At 39.5% G+C, this 16,599-nt stretch overlaps 1 protein-coding gene across 1 annotated transcript in view; it reads right to left on the bottom strand.

The window, feature by feature from the left end:
- Positions 1–8,315: 8,315 nt before the first annotated feature.
- Positions 8,316–16,599, bottom strand: part of EPB41L4B (erythrocyte membrane protein band 4.1 like 4B) — an 80,928-nt gene continuing 72,644 nt past the window's right edge. Inside the window, exons 12-16 of the mRNA XM_056484595.1 lie at positions 16,393–16,502; positions 14,347–14,377; positions 13,831–13,864; positions 12,760–12,827; positions 8,316–9,765 (exon numbers count right to left, since the gene is read on the bottom strand). Coding sequence (XP_056340570.1) covers positions 9,618–9,765; positions 12,760–12,827; positions 13,831–13,864; positions 14,347–14,377; positions 16,393–16,502 — 391 coding nt within the window. The 3' untranslated portion in view covers positions 8,316–9,617. The remainder of the gene's footprint in view (positions 9,766–12,759; positions 12,828–13,830; positions 13,865–14,346; positions 14,378–16,392; positions 16,503–16,599) is intronic.

The following is a 16,599-nucleotide window of genomic DNA, read 5'->3' as shown; positions in this document are numbered from 1 at the left end:
TGTGCTGAATGTGCTGGGAGATCCATCACCCATCACTGCATCATTACAGTACCTTCTCCAACATCAAAATGGGCTTTAGATGTGCTGCAAATAGCAGCCAGGGGAAGTGTTGCAGTGCCTGTTAACATATATGTGTATTAATGAGTGTGTAATGAAAGCAGTCATTGCATGTGAAACTACAGTGTGGCAGCAAGAGGAGGAGACTTCACAGCTATGCTAAGCCAAACATTCATTTTTGGGTTTAATATCTCCCTTTTTTGGGAGGAAGGAGGGTAGATGCTGGGTTAACTCCCTGCCCATGCTTCAAAAGCAGTTAAAAAAAATAAACCACAATGAACTTTTAGCTAAACTTCCTTTAATCATATTTAGAATCTCACATACCACTTGTTTTGCTAAAGCGTGGCAAGTGGCACAGAGAGAGGAGGAATTTTGCATTCTCTGAAAATGTCCCTGTGGAGAGGAAAGGAGAGGAAATGAGAGGATAGGAAGAAAGCAGTACATGTAAGTATCACTTAATGGCCAGGGCTACTGAACAGAAGCAAAAGACTTGACCTAGCATGACATGAGAAAAGAACACAGACCACAGCAGGACCACTGCAATAAGACAGAGAGGGAAGTTCCAGTTTGCATCCAAGGACTGGGACATATAAAAGCAATGAGTATTCCTAAGAAAAGGAAAACTAAAACCAAATCTCTCTTGTTTTTTCTTCCTGCACCATGTAACCAAGATCTCTTTGCTGGCCAGAACTGGCTTCATGAGCTGTGTCAAGTGTAATAAAGCCAACAGTGCAGTTACACTTCAATGCTCTGCTCTGACACCAGGACAGCACAGCTGGCCCATTTGCTTCCTTCAGGGAAGGCATGGAAAATTGTGTTGCAGATTCTTTCCCTACTGCCAGGGATGATGCACAGTCCCATCCAATCCTAGGGACACCTCAGAAAGCAGAGCAGGCAGCCAGCAGCCTTCTCACAGACAATCTTGAAATTAAAGAGAAAATTATAATAGGGAAAATTATATTAATAAATGGTGATGGAAGCCTGCTGTAGGATACAAGATGCTGAACTAAGCTTTGAAGCAATACTAATCTGGAATTCTCCACAAGAAGAATAAAGCCTGCAGCAAGGCATGTTCTAATAAAATACCAAGGAACAAATCTTGACTCGATAAAGACACTGTCCTCATAGATTTCACCTTATCTGCATAAAGATCATTAAAAAAATACTGTCTTGCAAAACTGTCATGCAAAATATGGCCACTGGGGAACTAAGCACGCTTTTCTTCATGTACAAATGCTTTAATTAACACTAACAATACCTAATGATATTTAATCACCTGTCAAAAAAAAAAATCATTATCCCAGATGTCCTTGTAGATGAGAAAACTCTGAAAAGCAGACATAAAATGTTCCAAGACCAACAAGATCTTCCCTCCCCTTTCAGACAGAGGCAATGTATTCTTGTCCTTAGGAAATAAAACAACTCGGGGTGGCTAATCCAAGCAAGGTTAAAACAGGAGCAAAGCCAGTCAGGGAACTCAGGCCTCTGAGGCAGCCTGCAGCTGATCTAGCCATGGTACAGCTCTACCCACCACTTAACCCATTAAATAACTCAGGTCCCTGTAATCACATCCCTGTCTCATCTCTACTGTGCTCAGTATCACACTGCTGCCAAGGGATGCAGAGAAAGCAGGCACAGGCCTGAGGCTTAGCTAAGAGAGGAGGACATGAGAAATCACAGCATGTGACAGAAGTTGCTGGACATAAAAGATGAAGGCAGAAGCATAAAAAATGCTACAGAGCATAAAAAATGCTATCGAGCATGCCCAGAAGGATTGCTGGAATTCACAGGTACCTATGGTAGGGATACATGAGCAAGGGCCAAACATCACAGAGCTCTGAAGGGGAAGCATTTGGGTCTCTTGGATGAGAACAACCTTGCAAGGGCAGCACTGTCTAAAAAACTCAACCAGTAACTCTAAGGTCCAAACTACCATGGTAGCCTTGGGACATTTGAGTATGGACTTAGCAAAACCAGGAATGCAATGCAAGGAAAAAGCAGGGGTAACCACGAGGAGACAAGAGAAAGGGAAGAGGTGAATGCATGGGATGGATTTCATTCAGGATGCACATGAGAAAGGTGAGACAAGTGACCATGTAAGCAAGCTGCTGGCCAGTCAGCTTGGCTGGCCAAGCTCTGATCACCTCAGCTCAGGGCATCTTCTGAACTGCAGTGCTGTTTTCTGTGGAGGGGTATGCACCAAGGATGGAGCTCTCTGTGCTGCCCCAGCTCTGTGAGCTGCAGTTTGTGAATGCAGGTGCTGCTCCAGGTGCTGCCCTTCACCTCCTCGGCTGAGCAGTGCTCGGTGAGCATTTGCACCTCTGGAATGAATGCTCAGCATCTCATCCTGGGCTGTGAAGCCAGGAACTACAGCAGCCTTGTATCTAGCAGATTAGAAAAGCGTAATCCCTTTAGCCAGTGGATTGGCTTCCCTTAACAATATGTTCCCACCTTACAAAATCTCCTTTCTGTCTCCATTCTTACTAAGCTGAAATTCCTTGGGAAAAAGCTTGTTTTAAAATAAATTAACCAAGCTGTGTAATTTTCATGCTTCTAAATTATTCTGATTCTGAATTTCGCTAATACTTTACAAAAAATATGCTGTCTTGTGAATTTTCAGTAACTTGCCATAACCTTAAAGTCCAGTGTGAACACAAACGACTATACTGCCACACAAATGACTTCTTTTTAGGTTATAGATTTTTTTCCTTTTTAAGAGACAGTATTAACAGGTAAAAGTAGTACAGAACCACTCAGCACAGCAAGACCTCTCTTAATTACATACTTGCAACCTCTGCCCTATCTCTGGGCAGGTTCTCACTTCAATACTTGGGCAACTTATCTGACTTTACAGCAGGAAACTGCTCATTTTACCTTTAAAACCATTTTCACAGTTGTTTTTTAAGTCAGAAATTGAGAATGAGACTCACATATTAAATGCAACCATTGAAACTGAAAATGAACAATAACAAACAAAGGCCTCCTGGGCTCAAAGTTTTGATACAGAAGCAGCATCCAATTTTACATTCAAGTTCCTTGAAGTTTGCTTCAAATCAGCCTTGCTACTGATTCAGAGAGCCCCAGGTACTGAAGACACAGATGCTGAAATCACAAAGCTCCTTTGCTGCTTTCATTCCTCTTCTCCATTCTCAGAGTTTCTAGCAGAATCCATTTCTTTTCATTTTCCAGTTCCTTTCTTTTGCATATAACACTGTAAAACTCTGCTTCTCCTGAACCCTCTACTTGAGCTTTTTGTTTGCCTGACCCATTTTCTTCCTGAGTTCTTCCTTCCTGTTTGACTCCTTTATTCCTACTGATGAGGAAGACTCTGCTCAGAGGCACTGTGATGCTGGCTCTGCTGCTCACCAGCAAGGTCTGAATATTCTGAATATTGTCCCCTGGAGATGAAAAGAAGCAGCCCCTCTGTCATCTGTTTAGGTACTGAGTTCATTACTATGCAATTACACAATTAAAAGAGCACTGGAGATTCATTAATGGTTTGTATTTCCACTTCTCTAAAGAAAACAAAATTGCAGAAATTGGTAATGGCAGCTAAGCTACTGTGATTATAACTCCAGCACAGAGTGGTATGGGTTTAGGGAGGAAAGAGTAACTTTTAAATAATTAGCTTCTTATCCGGAGTTTAATTGCATTAGATCAGTACTTCCTACTTCTAATTAGGTGTGGATAATTCTTTCATTCTCGTTTGACTCAAAGTAGATGTTTTTCATTGCCTCAGTTAAAAAAAAACTGGTGTTTTTTATAATCCATCAACATAAGACACTGATAAGGCAGGAGGTTTTCCAAACTGTTCCTGTATGAAACATCTGTTCTCGTGTAATCCAAAGCATCATTTTCCCATGATGAGCTGCAGATTTTGCCATTTGATAGTTTTAAAGAAAAAGGTCATAGTACTTGTGCTATGAAAGGAAAAGGAAGAGGAATGGGAAGACGAAAAGAAGGATGAAAATGGAAAAGAAAAAAAAAATCAAGCACATTACAAAGATAGTACATTCATGGCAGAAATAAAATTGTGGTGGCAATTTGAAAACAGAACCCTAGGGCACTTCCACTGGTTCCCATAGCCAGAGCTCAACATTACTCTTGATTTTAAATTGGCAGATTCCTCAGTTCTGAGAAGGTGTGATGAATAAGGTAGTCATCATAAATGCTTCTTCTGCTAGTGGCAAACCAGATTTCTTCTGAAGAGATACAGGCAACAGATCACAGAAGATACAGTGCCACCAAACCTAAAGGAGGGTCTCACAGCCATTAGAAAGCTGTCATGCAAAAAAACACAAAACAAAGAAGTAACATTGGGTCAGGCTGGTGGAACTTCATATCTCCACCAATCTGTGTGCCAAGTCTGCCAAGATTCCAACTGAAGAAGAAAGAAAAGCTGGATGGAAGATGAAGGTGTTTTTTAAAAAAATCTCTTCTTCCTGTTCAAAACTGAAAGTCTATTACATGCATAAATTAAAAGCAATATGCAATTATTACAGACATGCTTGTACTTTCTGTAGCAAGATACTCATCTCTCAGGGGACAGTGCACAGGGAGGCCTGACACGTGAACTTTACAATTAAATTCAGATTAACACTTGTGAAATCAGCTCTGTGAAAGTAAGTTGTTTTGCTTTAAAGCACAGTCATGAAACAGTCATTAGTAAGTGCTTGAGAACAGCATTTACTTTGTAGCTTTATTACTGGGAATGATTCATACCAATGGAACAACTCCAATTGAATTATCTGCTGGGGTTTTTTTAGTTTTTTGTTTGTTGTAGCTTCTTCTAGTGATGCAGTGGCAATAAGGACAACAGGACATGTACTGAGGAAGGGACACTCTGGCCAGTCACTTCAAGGTACAACAGGAGGTAGAGAACAAGGAAAGCTGAACAAGGTGTTCATGATCACCACACACTACTTTGCCACGTACTGCAGAAGGTAGACTGAAAAGCTTGGTCCTCCTCTTTACATGTTTCTTCTGAGTTGATTTGCCTAGCATTGTTTTTTTCCAAAAGCTGCATCCTTCTACGTGCCTCCTGGGAAGGAAGACTGATTTTCCTGCAGGCTCTTTGACACAAAAATTTGGGAGCAGCGTAAGAGTACTGTGATTTTCTAAGCATGTGCAGTTTGACCATAACATGGGGAAAAAGTATTTATTCTCAAACAGTTCAAAATCTCCATTCTCACAATGCAGCAAAAGTTTGGTTAGGGTGCAGTTAGCTCAAGCTGGCTCTCAAGCCTTCATGGCTAGCACATGAAACTTCTGTCTTAACAAAAGAAGCTAGTCCTGGTGGATCAGTGCCCTTTCAAAGCACAACACACAGAGTCTGAGGCCAATTAAAAAACCACATTTCCTAATTTATGTCCATTAATGCTGGTCTGTAGCAGCTCTGGCACCAGCAGTGTCTTTAGCTGCCATTAGCAATGCTGCAATGACAGCATTTCCCTACAAGTCTGTTTTCCTTGGTTCTCCATTGCAGACTAATAGGAAAACCTCTCATTGCCAACAGTCTTTCCAGAGATCTGGCATGTTTGGTGAGATGGATGTACATCAAAACTTCTCTCCTTTGAGGTAGGTAGAAGCCTGACTGCTTGATAAACAAACTGAAGAGACTGATCCTCTGAAAAGAGATGATTGCAGTGCTGAACTGTCTCCTCTCTCTCAGAGCCCCATCTCGCCAGCTTTGATGCCTGAGAAGCAGGTGATTTACTCAGTTTCATTTTCATTCTCATTCATTTTTCCCCTGCTGCCTTTGATGTTCCCCAGCTCATTCCTTGCCAGCACCTGAAGTCCCATTTTCAAAATTACTTGCAAGCTGAAGAGCCATCTTCTGCAGCGCTCATCGAGAGGAACAAAAAAATCACATTTTACATCACCAGGACATAATAGATGCTTTGTTGCCATCCATAATGTGAGAAAACAATCCTCCTCTTGGTCAGTTTGCACATGAGTTCAATGATAACAGTGTCCAGAAGGACTTAATTCTTTCCTTATGTATGCAAATCCCTGACTGCCAACCTTAGAAATGCATTATAGAACCTGATCCCTTTGTTCACTTTGCCTGTGACTCACATCAACTAGAGAAAAATAGCTGAAAGTTTGAAGAAAAAGCCCACACTAAAACAATATATAAAAAATGACAACAGTTTCAGTACTGTATTTCAAGTATCATAGTTCAGTATTCAATATTAGTCATTAGTTTGCATGCCAGGGCCTGTCTGGGGCTGAAAAGTGATATATTTCAGCTTGTGCTACAGATGTGGTGGCATCAGCCTTTTAATTCCCCCAGCAGTTCCTGGGGGGAGAGGACATGGGATTATGGTTATTACAAGGCAAAGGTAATCCCCCTGCAAATCCAAATACACAGAGAGTAGAGCCAGGCCTGAGCCCTGCTAGGGAAGACCTGGTTTCCAGCTTTATTAAGCACAGGAGGAAGGTGTGCAGAGAGGTGATCAAAAGATACCCTCAGCCAGCTTGTACCAATTAATTCTCCAGCACATGGAAGAAGTGATTCCATGCTGGACTTCAGATCAGTGTAATTTCTCCAACACCTATACTCAAAATAACCTATACTCAAACTCCTCCTCCAACCCCCCCAAGTTGATGCAAGGATAGTGTTTACCACCTGTAATCAAATTACAGAAGTTTCTAAGTGTATGCTGGGCTTGTAAAGAGAACAGGATGGACAAAGTTTGCACATACAATTCAATGGCTATCCCTGTGAATGTTTCATTTGGATCAAAAATGTGTTACCTCCTTTAAGGAATTTTCAAGGCTTAAAAAAAAACAAAAACAAAAAAAAACCCCAAACTTCCCTGTGTATATTTAGCACACTTTTAAAATGTGTTGACTTAGAATGACTGTGTAACATGCTCTTTGGTAAAAACTGTGCAGCATTTCCTCATGAGGAGCTCTTAGGTAAAGTAATTCAGTCATTCAGTGTATAAACACTCACATAAGGGCCATCAAGCTCCTATATTGAGTTTGTGCCTATGAACTACCAGAGGATTACTGTAGCACCACAAAACTAAGATGTAGTATTGATTTCTCTTTGACAGAGCTTCCCCAATATTTTAAATAAAAATTGCTACTGAGATTAACAGACTTAACCAAACATTTTCCAGTTTTCTACTCTCTCCCATCTCTACATGTAATCTGGTTTCAGCTACAGTGTTTTGTGCTGCTTCAAACAAAAAACTGTAATCTTAGCATCACAAGACCTCTATGACTTGTTAAAAACAAACTTTTGAGTTACAACTGTGCTAATTTTAGGAAAAACACCTGCCAATGTCCTTTTAATATTTAAAGTAACTCTTATACTACCATGTTTAATGAGATACCACCCATATCCTCTGCTCAGGTTGTAAGCTGCACAGTGAGCAGGAGTCAGAGAGGAAAGAGGCAGATCTGCTCCCTCTTCCCAACTATGTCTAGAAGAGGGAAAGACAGAGAGACTGATCTCTTCTTACCTAGCTGATTGCTCCATGACTTGGCTGTTCAGATTTCTGCAGACAGCAGGGAAGATGAGGGATGAACAAGTGGAAAGGAGTGCAGAATGTGTGGGCTCCTTCTCCAGAGAAGCAGAATGACAAGAGCTTCCCTTGGGGCAGCACACACAAGCTGCAGAACACACAAGGCTGTTCTTCACCAACGTGCCTGAGGCTTTTTAACACTTACAGGACCAGCTGGGCCTTGGGCTGTCTTTTCTTGCAGTCTGTCAGGGAATGGATCCCTCCTTCAGTGCATCTTCAGCAAAAAACCACAGCACACATAACACAGGATGAGGTGGAACACTGGCAACAAACCACATGGAAGCTGACAAGGTTACATGACAAGAATGATACTGTATTATGAATGTAGGTGTGAAAATAATAAAGCATCATTGCTCCACACTTTAATGTGAGTATTCAAAAAAAACCCTCATCCAGAATGCTTTCAGAGCAGCAGCTAAACTAGATTTTTGTTCCAGTGGCTCCAATAAAGTTTTTCTTTCTTCCTTTCTTAAATAAAATGCTGCTGAAATAGAGGAAGACAAGTCTGGGGAAACTGAAGTCAGCCTCTGAGATTACACACCTTAGGCTTACTCTGGCATTTCCACATCTCAGTGCACAATTGCTTTATTGTCTTCCCCTCTCTTACTGGAAACATTGATCCACCACAGCATTAGTAACTAAAAGGGAAATCTGGTACAAGCACATCTACCCACCCTCCCCCCCAAATCTTTCAAAAATAAATAATGCATCATAACCAGATCAACAAGATTGACATTATTTATTTGTACTTAGCACATACAGGAAAGATCAAAACAAATAATAAAAGATAGCATTTGTAAACAAATGTATTTCACAAAAAGTAATAAACTATCAAATTTGCTCTGAAAAAATTCATTATAGCCATTTATAAATGTGTATTTATCAAAATCAAGTTAAAAAACTACTTCATTTTGAAAACATCCCAAATGAAGATTCATTCATTCCAACAACTTCAGAGAGACCACAGATGTAAGGCCTAACTAAAACAAATGCACAAGTGAAGATGGCACTGAGATTTTTGGTTTAAAGATAACAAAAAAGTCTGCAAGTGATCAAAATACCAGCCAGTCCAATTCAAAGTCCTAGGTCTGTAAAATATACATTCAACTTCACAAATGTCTAACTTTAAAAAGACAGAGCTATTCCACTGGAATGTGCTCATTTTTTAATGTACTGATTAAATGGTGTGTTTTCGAACCCACTCAGAGAAAGTTATTAGTAGGTAGTTTCATGTAATTATAAAGTTCACTTTCATAATCACATTAAAAATAAGATGACAGCAGCACCCTTTTAGCAAGGATTAATTTTTAACATTCTTGCCTTTATAGCAGCAGGTATGGTATTGGGGAATGCTATCAATATAATCAGTAAGTAAAAAAAAAAAAAAAAAAAAAAAAGATATACACAGACTCTGTGAAATTTATTACAGTGTTCTTTCCCTATACTTGTTTTCAAAGTTAGGTAAGCACCTCTATTTTCTTCTGCAGAATGCAAAAATTAGAAACAAATGACATCCAAACCTATGACTGCCTTAGTAGGCTCCCTTTGTTGGTGGCCCACAAGCCAATTTGATTGCTAGTATGAATTCTGGTTTTTTCTCCCTCCAATCTCCTATTTGCATGCCAACTAAAAAATAAGGTTCTCAAACTTCATCTATCAATTTGACTCAAAAGAAACAAGGTAATAAAAATAACTAAGGCACAAATGTCTGATCTTCAACAGCAGGCAGAGGGTCACAGATTTGAAAGTAGGGTAGAATGAAAACTCCCAGAAGTATTTCTGGTCTTGGGGCACTGAAAATTCTTACCAGAATTCAAAAAAGGTTTTTCAAGATTTTTTTTTTTTTAACAAAGATACGGAAAACACTTTTCCCAAGAATGTCCACGAACACTAAACAAAGATGGATGTACATACAAAGACACACACTTTATGCACAATACACTTTGAACATACTGCAGACAGACAAGGACCATGGAATGCAATGATGTCTAAGATGGCAGGTGAAATGAAGATGGCTCTTTTTCAGAGAGTCGTCATGAGTTTATCTTGGTACATCATGCTTTGGACTCCTCCTAAATTCTTCTGGTTCTGTTCCTGGATATACCGTAAATTGCTGTCCTCTCCACTTGTGGGGGGTTTCCAATAGGGCCTGTCATCATGATAGGGTGGCCTGTACCATTTGCACAGTTATTGGTTAGTGAGGAATGGAAGTCAACTTAGGAGTGCTACACAACAACATGAGCTCATCCTGCAAGTGCTAAGCATGCACACGGAGCTACAGCACGGGAAGGAAATGGGGACAGACCTACAGGTCTGATGCTGAAGCTGCTGAAGCAACTGGGAATCCTGCAGCTGATTTCAAAAGGCTTTCAATCAGAGCTCAATCATTAAAAACCCTCTCTGTCTGCAATGTTATAGACAAGTGTACTACATCAATGCTCCAGAGTTCCAAAGGAGTGGTGGGGAATAGGCAGGAGGAGGCTACAGGGAAACTGAATTTGTACAACAAAATAGTAAAATAAAACATATCATGCAAAAAGCTGAGCTCATGAAAGTACATCCTTAAAGTGCAAAGGGTTAAGAAAGGCAATCCTATTATGAATGAAAATTTCTCTTCTGTAGTTGTTGCCATTCCTTTGGCTCTTGTGCAGTTCATTAACACTAAAGCAGCCTGTAATTTACAGAGTTGCATTTTCTTAAGAACACCCCCATTCTACAGCTAATACAGGTAATTCTCTGAGACTTGCAGAAGTACTACAAGGAATATATCTTTTTCCTTACTTGTTCATTACTTATTGCTGCTTAGAGATACTAACTAACTTCAACCATTCCTACAGTGCCCCTGAATCACTGCAGTGGAGTGGGGAATAAATAAAACAACAATTCTGAACACTATGTAGGAAACCACGACATTTAACATTACCTTATTACCAAATTGAAGTTGCAATTATTATATATACGGAAGAAATTCTTTTCTGTGAGGGTGGTGGTGAGGCACTGAAACAGGTTGCACAGAGAAGCTGTGGATGCTCCATCCCTGGAAGTGTTCAAAGCCAGGTTGGATGGGGCTTTGGGCCACCTGGTCTAGTGGAAGGTGTCCCTGCCCATGGCAGGGGGTTGGAACCAGATGGTCTTTAAGGTCTCTTCCAACCCAAGACATTCTATCATTCTGGTAAGTTTTTTTATAGTAGCAGAAACACAGGAAAGGTTTAGATTCTACTTTTTTTTTAAAAATATATTCTAAAGTTATATAATGACAGCTGCTAATTCTAATTGTTTTATCAGAAGGTTAAATATTAAGCTAACTGCAAACAATTTCACTGAAAGAATCTGCAAACAATTTCAGTGAAAGAATCTTACTAAGAAAACGGAGACACAATTCCACATAGTATTTCACAAATTATTCAACAAAAGCTCCATATATAACATGTATTACACAGGTAATTTCATTTCAGCCCATGCCCATTCCAGACTTTCATGCCCAGCAGAAAGAATTTTATTCATCTGTCGTCGTGATCTCAAGTTCTCAGTCGAACGGAATAAGCTTTTTCAAATCAAGCTATTCAAGTTCTTAAATATCCAATTCTTTCACTTTGACTCCAAGTTAGAATAACCTGAAAATTCCACTTTCACCACACATTTAAATGCTTCTATGTGAATGGGGCAAAAATTCTGAGCACTTTTTCTACCAAGCTTCTATGATTGAGCTTTTAAGTATGGGTTGGTTTTTTTCAGCCTTACTAGCCTTGCTATAAAACAGCCATTGTTCATATTTCACTGACCTTAGTCTTTGCTCAAGCAGTGGAGGGGCTGAAGGGGGAGGTTGTCTACACACACAACAATACATTATTGTGCTTATTTCAATATCACTCTGCTCCAGGGTGAACTACTTGGCTTTAAAATGTCACAGACTGGTATCGTAAGCGATGAAATCTTTAGAAAAATTTCAGCAAAACCTCAAATGATTTATAAAATCATTAGGCTCTCTTGGCAACCACTCTTTCATGATGTGAAATTGTACATTTTAGAGCACTCATAATAAATTGGATAAAGAAACTCTAAAATCAGGAAGATTCCTGAGCCTGAAATACAGGCAAAGTCTATTACACAACTTCAAGTCTCCTGTCTCTAACACAAATTTAATATCTGCTTTACTGTCCTGCACTAGGAATTTTGAGATGACAGTGCCTGTCTGCTCCTCTGGCTAGTATTTCTAATAACATCCTTGTCTTTTCCCTGCATTCTCAGACTCAAATTCACACCAAATTGTCTTTTCATTCATTGTAAGCTCAGCCTCATCCCCATAGCCTGCCCACACTAAAACCAAAGTCTACCTATTGTGGTGTAAGAATATAAATGTTAGATAAGGAGAAATGAAGATTAGAGTATTGGAATTTTTCACTGAAGACAGTACTTACTTGTCTAAAAAACTGACTCATCTAAAAAGGTTACTTTTTATTAGGATAAGAAAGTGGCTTTTTTAATCATGTGTACTCATATAGACACATATCCACCAGCAGGTGCATGCCTTCATCATGCATTCCACCAAGCAGGTTTTAATTGCACTGAATTTCTTCCAAAATTTCTTTTCACTCAATGTCTCTCATCACTAGCTACAAACAAAAAAAGTATGCGAGAAGATAGAAAGACAGCACATGCAGGAATATTTTTGTGAGACAGTTCTCAAAAACTCAGCTATAATTTTACTCATTATCTGTAAAGTACTTGATAAATTGCTCCATGAACTTGTCATTTTCCCATATACATTTCTGCAGAATATGAAAACAGTGCTCCACTGCAAGAATTATTAACTGAACTTTACACAAAAATGAGTTTCCTCTCTGTGTTAAGAAATTAAATGCAAACAAATACTGATCAATTTGAAATTAAGCTACAGAGCAGCTCCCTAGCCAACATACTGTCTTAAAGGAAATCACTAACATTCTATTTTGAATTTCCAATTGGAAATCAACTAAAAAAAAAAAAATCACATTCCATAGCAAAAGTTAGAAGTTATTTAATACTGTCTCTATATTCTATACTTCTAACTTCTGTTTGCTTTTCATATGCAGAGAACTGCCCAATTAACCCACCAAAGCTTCATACCAAGCAACATAAAGAAAGAAGTAATCATCTTTTTTTTCACAAAGGGAAGACTGCTTACCTTACATTCACAGGTGTGTGTGGATGCCAGAGTGGCTGAGCAGGATGTATATTAGGATGATACTGTGGCTGCAAATGGAAACATTGGACTTGGTTAGTGAAATCACACAAAAGCTCCCTATTAACTTTTATTTTCCTGAGGTCATGAAGAATACATTTAAGGTGAACCCTGGAAACCCTAATGCTTCAGACCTTCTTCCCATGTCAGTGAGCACATACATGAAGCCTCTTGGTGATGAACCTGCTTATTAGGACACACTCATGGGACAATGAAAAGAAAATTGCTCTCCTGTTTGACAGAGAACCTGGCACATCTAGTGCTTCTCATGGAAAGCACATTAAAAAAAAAAAGTCAACTTTGATCAAAGGTGGAGAGTAAGAAAGGTTATAAGAGCAGGCTTCAGAAGGTCTCCTATCTTTGGTGACAGCACTTCCCTCTCATATCCACAAGATCTTGAAGATAAACAGTAAAACAAAATCATTGGTGAGAGTTTTTAATAAAAAGTCTTAAGACTAAGTTCTTATGCACATACAGGATTTGGAAGCTTGCTTTTTCTCAGTACTCACTGCCTGTCAGTAGCACAGATGACAACCAGGTAATCTTTTCCCTGGAGTGCATTAAAAAAGCCCCAACAAGCATTTGACCAGCAGTGAACTCTGTAAGTGTTGTGATGAGGGAGGTAATTGCAACTTTGAAATTGTCACGATCATCCACTGTGAGAGGCTGCTCTAGACAAAAGCTTGCTCACAGAGCAGTCTCCTGGGGCCCATCACATTCACAGTCCCAAAGGGCTTTAACTTTCACAGAAAGGAAAGGAAGGGAAAGAAGGTGGCAAATCTTGCTCAGCTTGCAGAGCATCCAAGAACAGGGGAAAAAGAGAAAATAGTCTCTCCACCTTCTCCATAACCCCAATGCAGTGCTGTTTATTTCTGACACATCAGAAAACCTAACTCCAGAGTAAGGAAAGGGGAGCAAAACAGTTGTACAAATTATAAAGAGCAAAAATATTTACCACAAAATATGCAAACGAGCACATTTTCCTCTGTAATGTTTCCTCTAGTATGCTCTTACCTGATAGTTATGGACTTCAGGAGTATTTTTAGCACTAAGAGAGAAAAAAAATTGCTTTTATGTAATCAGTACATCTACATCACAATGTTTTTTAGTTTAGGGAATCACTACAGAGAAGTAAAATTCATATTCTTATGGACATCATTATTTTATCCAAGATATACATCATAGCAGCTAAATGTGAAAGTTGGGGTGTTAAATTTTTTTCTTCACTTTAGATTTAAAAAACACAAACAAATTATGCTTGATAAGCTAGCATCAGAGCAATGAGTAATAAAGAAGTATGTTCTACTTTAATCTGATTTCATACATAAAAATAATTTTTAAAAATAGATTAAACAAAGGAAACAGGCAGGCCCCAAGAAGAATCTGGTAATGCATAATGAGACATGCCAAAGCAATTCAACCACACCAGAGAATCTGTTTCTACAAATCCTAAAGCAGATATTGTCTTCAGAATCCCTTTAGCCCGAGAACAGCAACTGAGAGGTAGAGAGAACTTGGGCAGTCACTTACCACAGCTGTGCTGCTTTCACAGGATTGTTTGCTTAAAAAGAAATAAACATAAAATCTTAAGACAAGTGCAATACCAGCCATTTTGCAGCTCTTGTTGTTGGCTGTTACACTATGGCTAAAGTGAATCCTCATACAGATGTATTTGCACAGAATTGTCTGAATTTCAAGTGCAGCCCTGTGCTTCCTAGCAATCCTGTGCGACACCACAAAGTGTGAATGAGAAAGACACAAATCTCCCTCTGGTCCTGCAAGAGTGAAAGCCCTTTAGAGATGACAGCAGATAAGCATATTCTTCCCAGTGCCACAACAGCACTTTTGGCACAGTATGCTCTGCACAACCAGAACACTTTTTTTCTCACCTTACTGTAGCACCATGCCAATACCATCAAGTCCATTGGAAATCAGAACTACCCCTTGCAGAAATTTTCACATTCTTATAGAAACCAGAGTATTCACAAAGCTGGTAATGGCCTGTGTCTAATAACAGGGAACAATGGTAGCCAAAATAGCCCATCAGCTGGGAATTTTGGGAGGCACTGAGTAATCCTGAGGAACAGGGTCTTGGCCTGTGCTCTGGACAGGCTGGAAAGAATAGTGAAGGTGGCAGCTGAGTAACTGGAATGTATCATCTCTTTTTCATGACTGGGTGTTTCAAGAGAACTGAAAAACTTCTCAGTGATAAAGAAAATCCAACTGACTGCTGAATGCAGGAAGCTGATGACACACTGCAGGAGTCTCAAAAGCGACAGAGCTAGGAGAGAATCCAGCCCTTGTGGGCTGCATTTAGGTACAGGGCTTAATGGCCAAAAGATGCACAAAAGGTAATAACCCATAGGGAGTTTTGCATTAACTTAACCAACATATTGAACTCTCTAGAAGGAGATCACTTGGGTGTGAAAAAAACTCTGACTAGCTGCAATGGATAGGGAACCTATAAGCATAAGCCACGCTTTCTCTCTGCTCCCTCTATCTTACAGACATAAGTACAGAAGCACTGAGACTCAAGGCAAAATCTGCAGGTCTGTAAGACCCTGTTATGGCAATAATAAGATTCAAAGAATTGATTCTCTCTCTTATAAAATAACCCACACTATATAGTTGACTCTCATGTCTCACATAACAGCATCTCACAGATTTATTAAATTTACATTTCAGCTAAACAAACTCCTTCCATGTACTAGGGAAGGATGCAGGAGAAAGAGTTACAGTCTTTAGAAAGCATGTATGCTTGCTACCCTTTCTTCCCCCACTAAAAATGGGACATAAAAATGTCCCCATAATACCACAAAGGCTGTTCATGGAACTGTGGTTTATATTCTGGGAATGCCAATGAGTGCAAAGACATTCTAAGAGAATGTCATCTCTCCCTGCTCTGTACAGCAGCCTTGCTCCATACAGCAACTATACCTGCAGGCTCAAGTAATACAGAATTGGGAAAGGGTTATCTTGCAGTGCTCCTTTCTAGGTTTTTCTACATGGAACAAAAAGTTCAACTTTTTAAGGACAAATTACCAAATCACAAGGTGAATAAATTCCTTGTAATTCCATTTAAATTTAGCACATCTCAATTCCCAGGGCAAGCTAGTTAATCTGGATAGGTGAATAAAATGCCATTACAGTCAGGAAAGCCTCAACTGCATAATGAGACTACTCAACAACCCTAAAACTGTCTGGCTAGATAAGCAAGTCAGCGAGGCTTCTGGACACTGCTCCACCCCACATGACACGAGCAATTCTTCAAAAACACATCACACGCTTTCCCTTAGTGGGTTTTCTGCAACTTTTCTTTCTTCCTCAATAGAGCAACAAAAGAAACCTCCTCCAATGGTACCAATGGTGGGGGTGGAAGAATTAATTGTAGATAGAGATTAAAAACAGAAGATGGAAACAACAAAAAAAACTGCGTGCACGTTCTGATTTTTCAGATCTGACATATTCTTTTTAAAATGTGGCACAGATGACTGTAATGAGACATTTATAGGATTTAGCAGGGGCACCTGCATGACCAATTCAGTGCCCAGATGTACAAGATATAAAAACACTTACCCTTGTAAGTGGAATGCCTCCGAGAAGGGTATCTCTTGCTGGGCCTTCTTTCAAATGTACTAGTCCTACGTAATCTTGTCCCGTGTGTTGCTTGATATTCTGTCCTCCCACTTAGAACACAGAAATAAACAAAGTGAACTACCGCCTTCTGCGGGAAGCTGTACCTGCTCCTTTGTAAAAAGATAAACATATTCCTGTTACTTCACT

The sequence above is a fragment of the Oenanthe melanoleuca genome, chromosome 2 (genome assembly GCF_029582105.1).
Source record: "Oenanthe melanoleuca isolate GR-GAL-2019-014 chromosome 2, OMel1.0, whole genome shotgun sequence".
Taxonomy (NCBI): Eukaryota; Metazoa; Chordata; class Aves; order Passeriformes; family Muscicapidae; genus Oenanthe; species Oenanthe melanoleuca.
The sequence above is the reverse complement of the archived record's forward strand: the minus strand, read 5'-3'. Positions and strand labels throughout refer to the sequence as shown.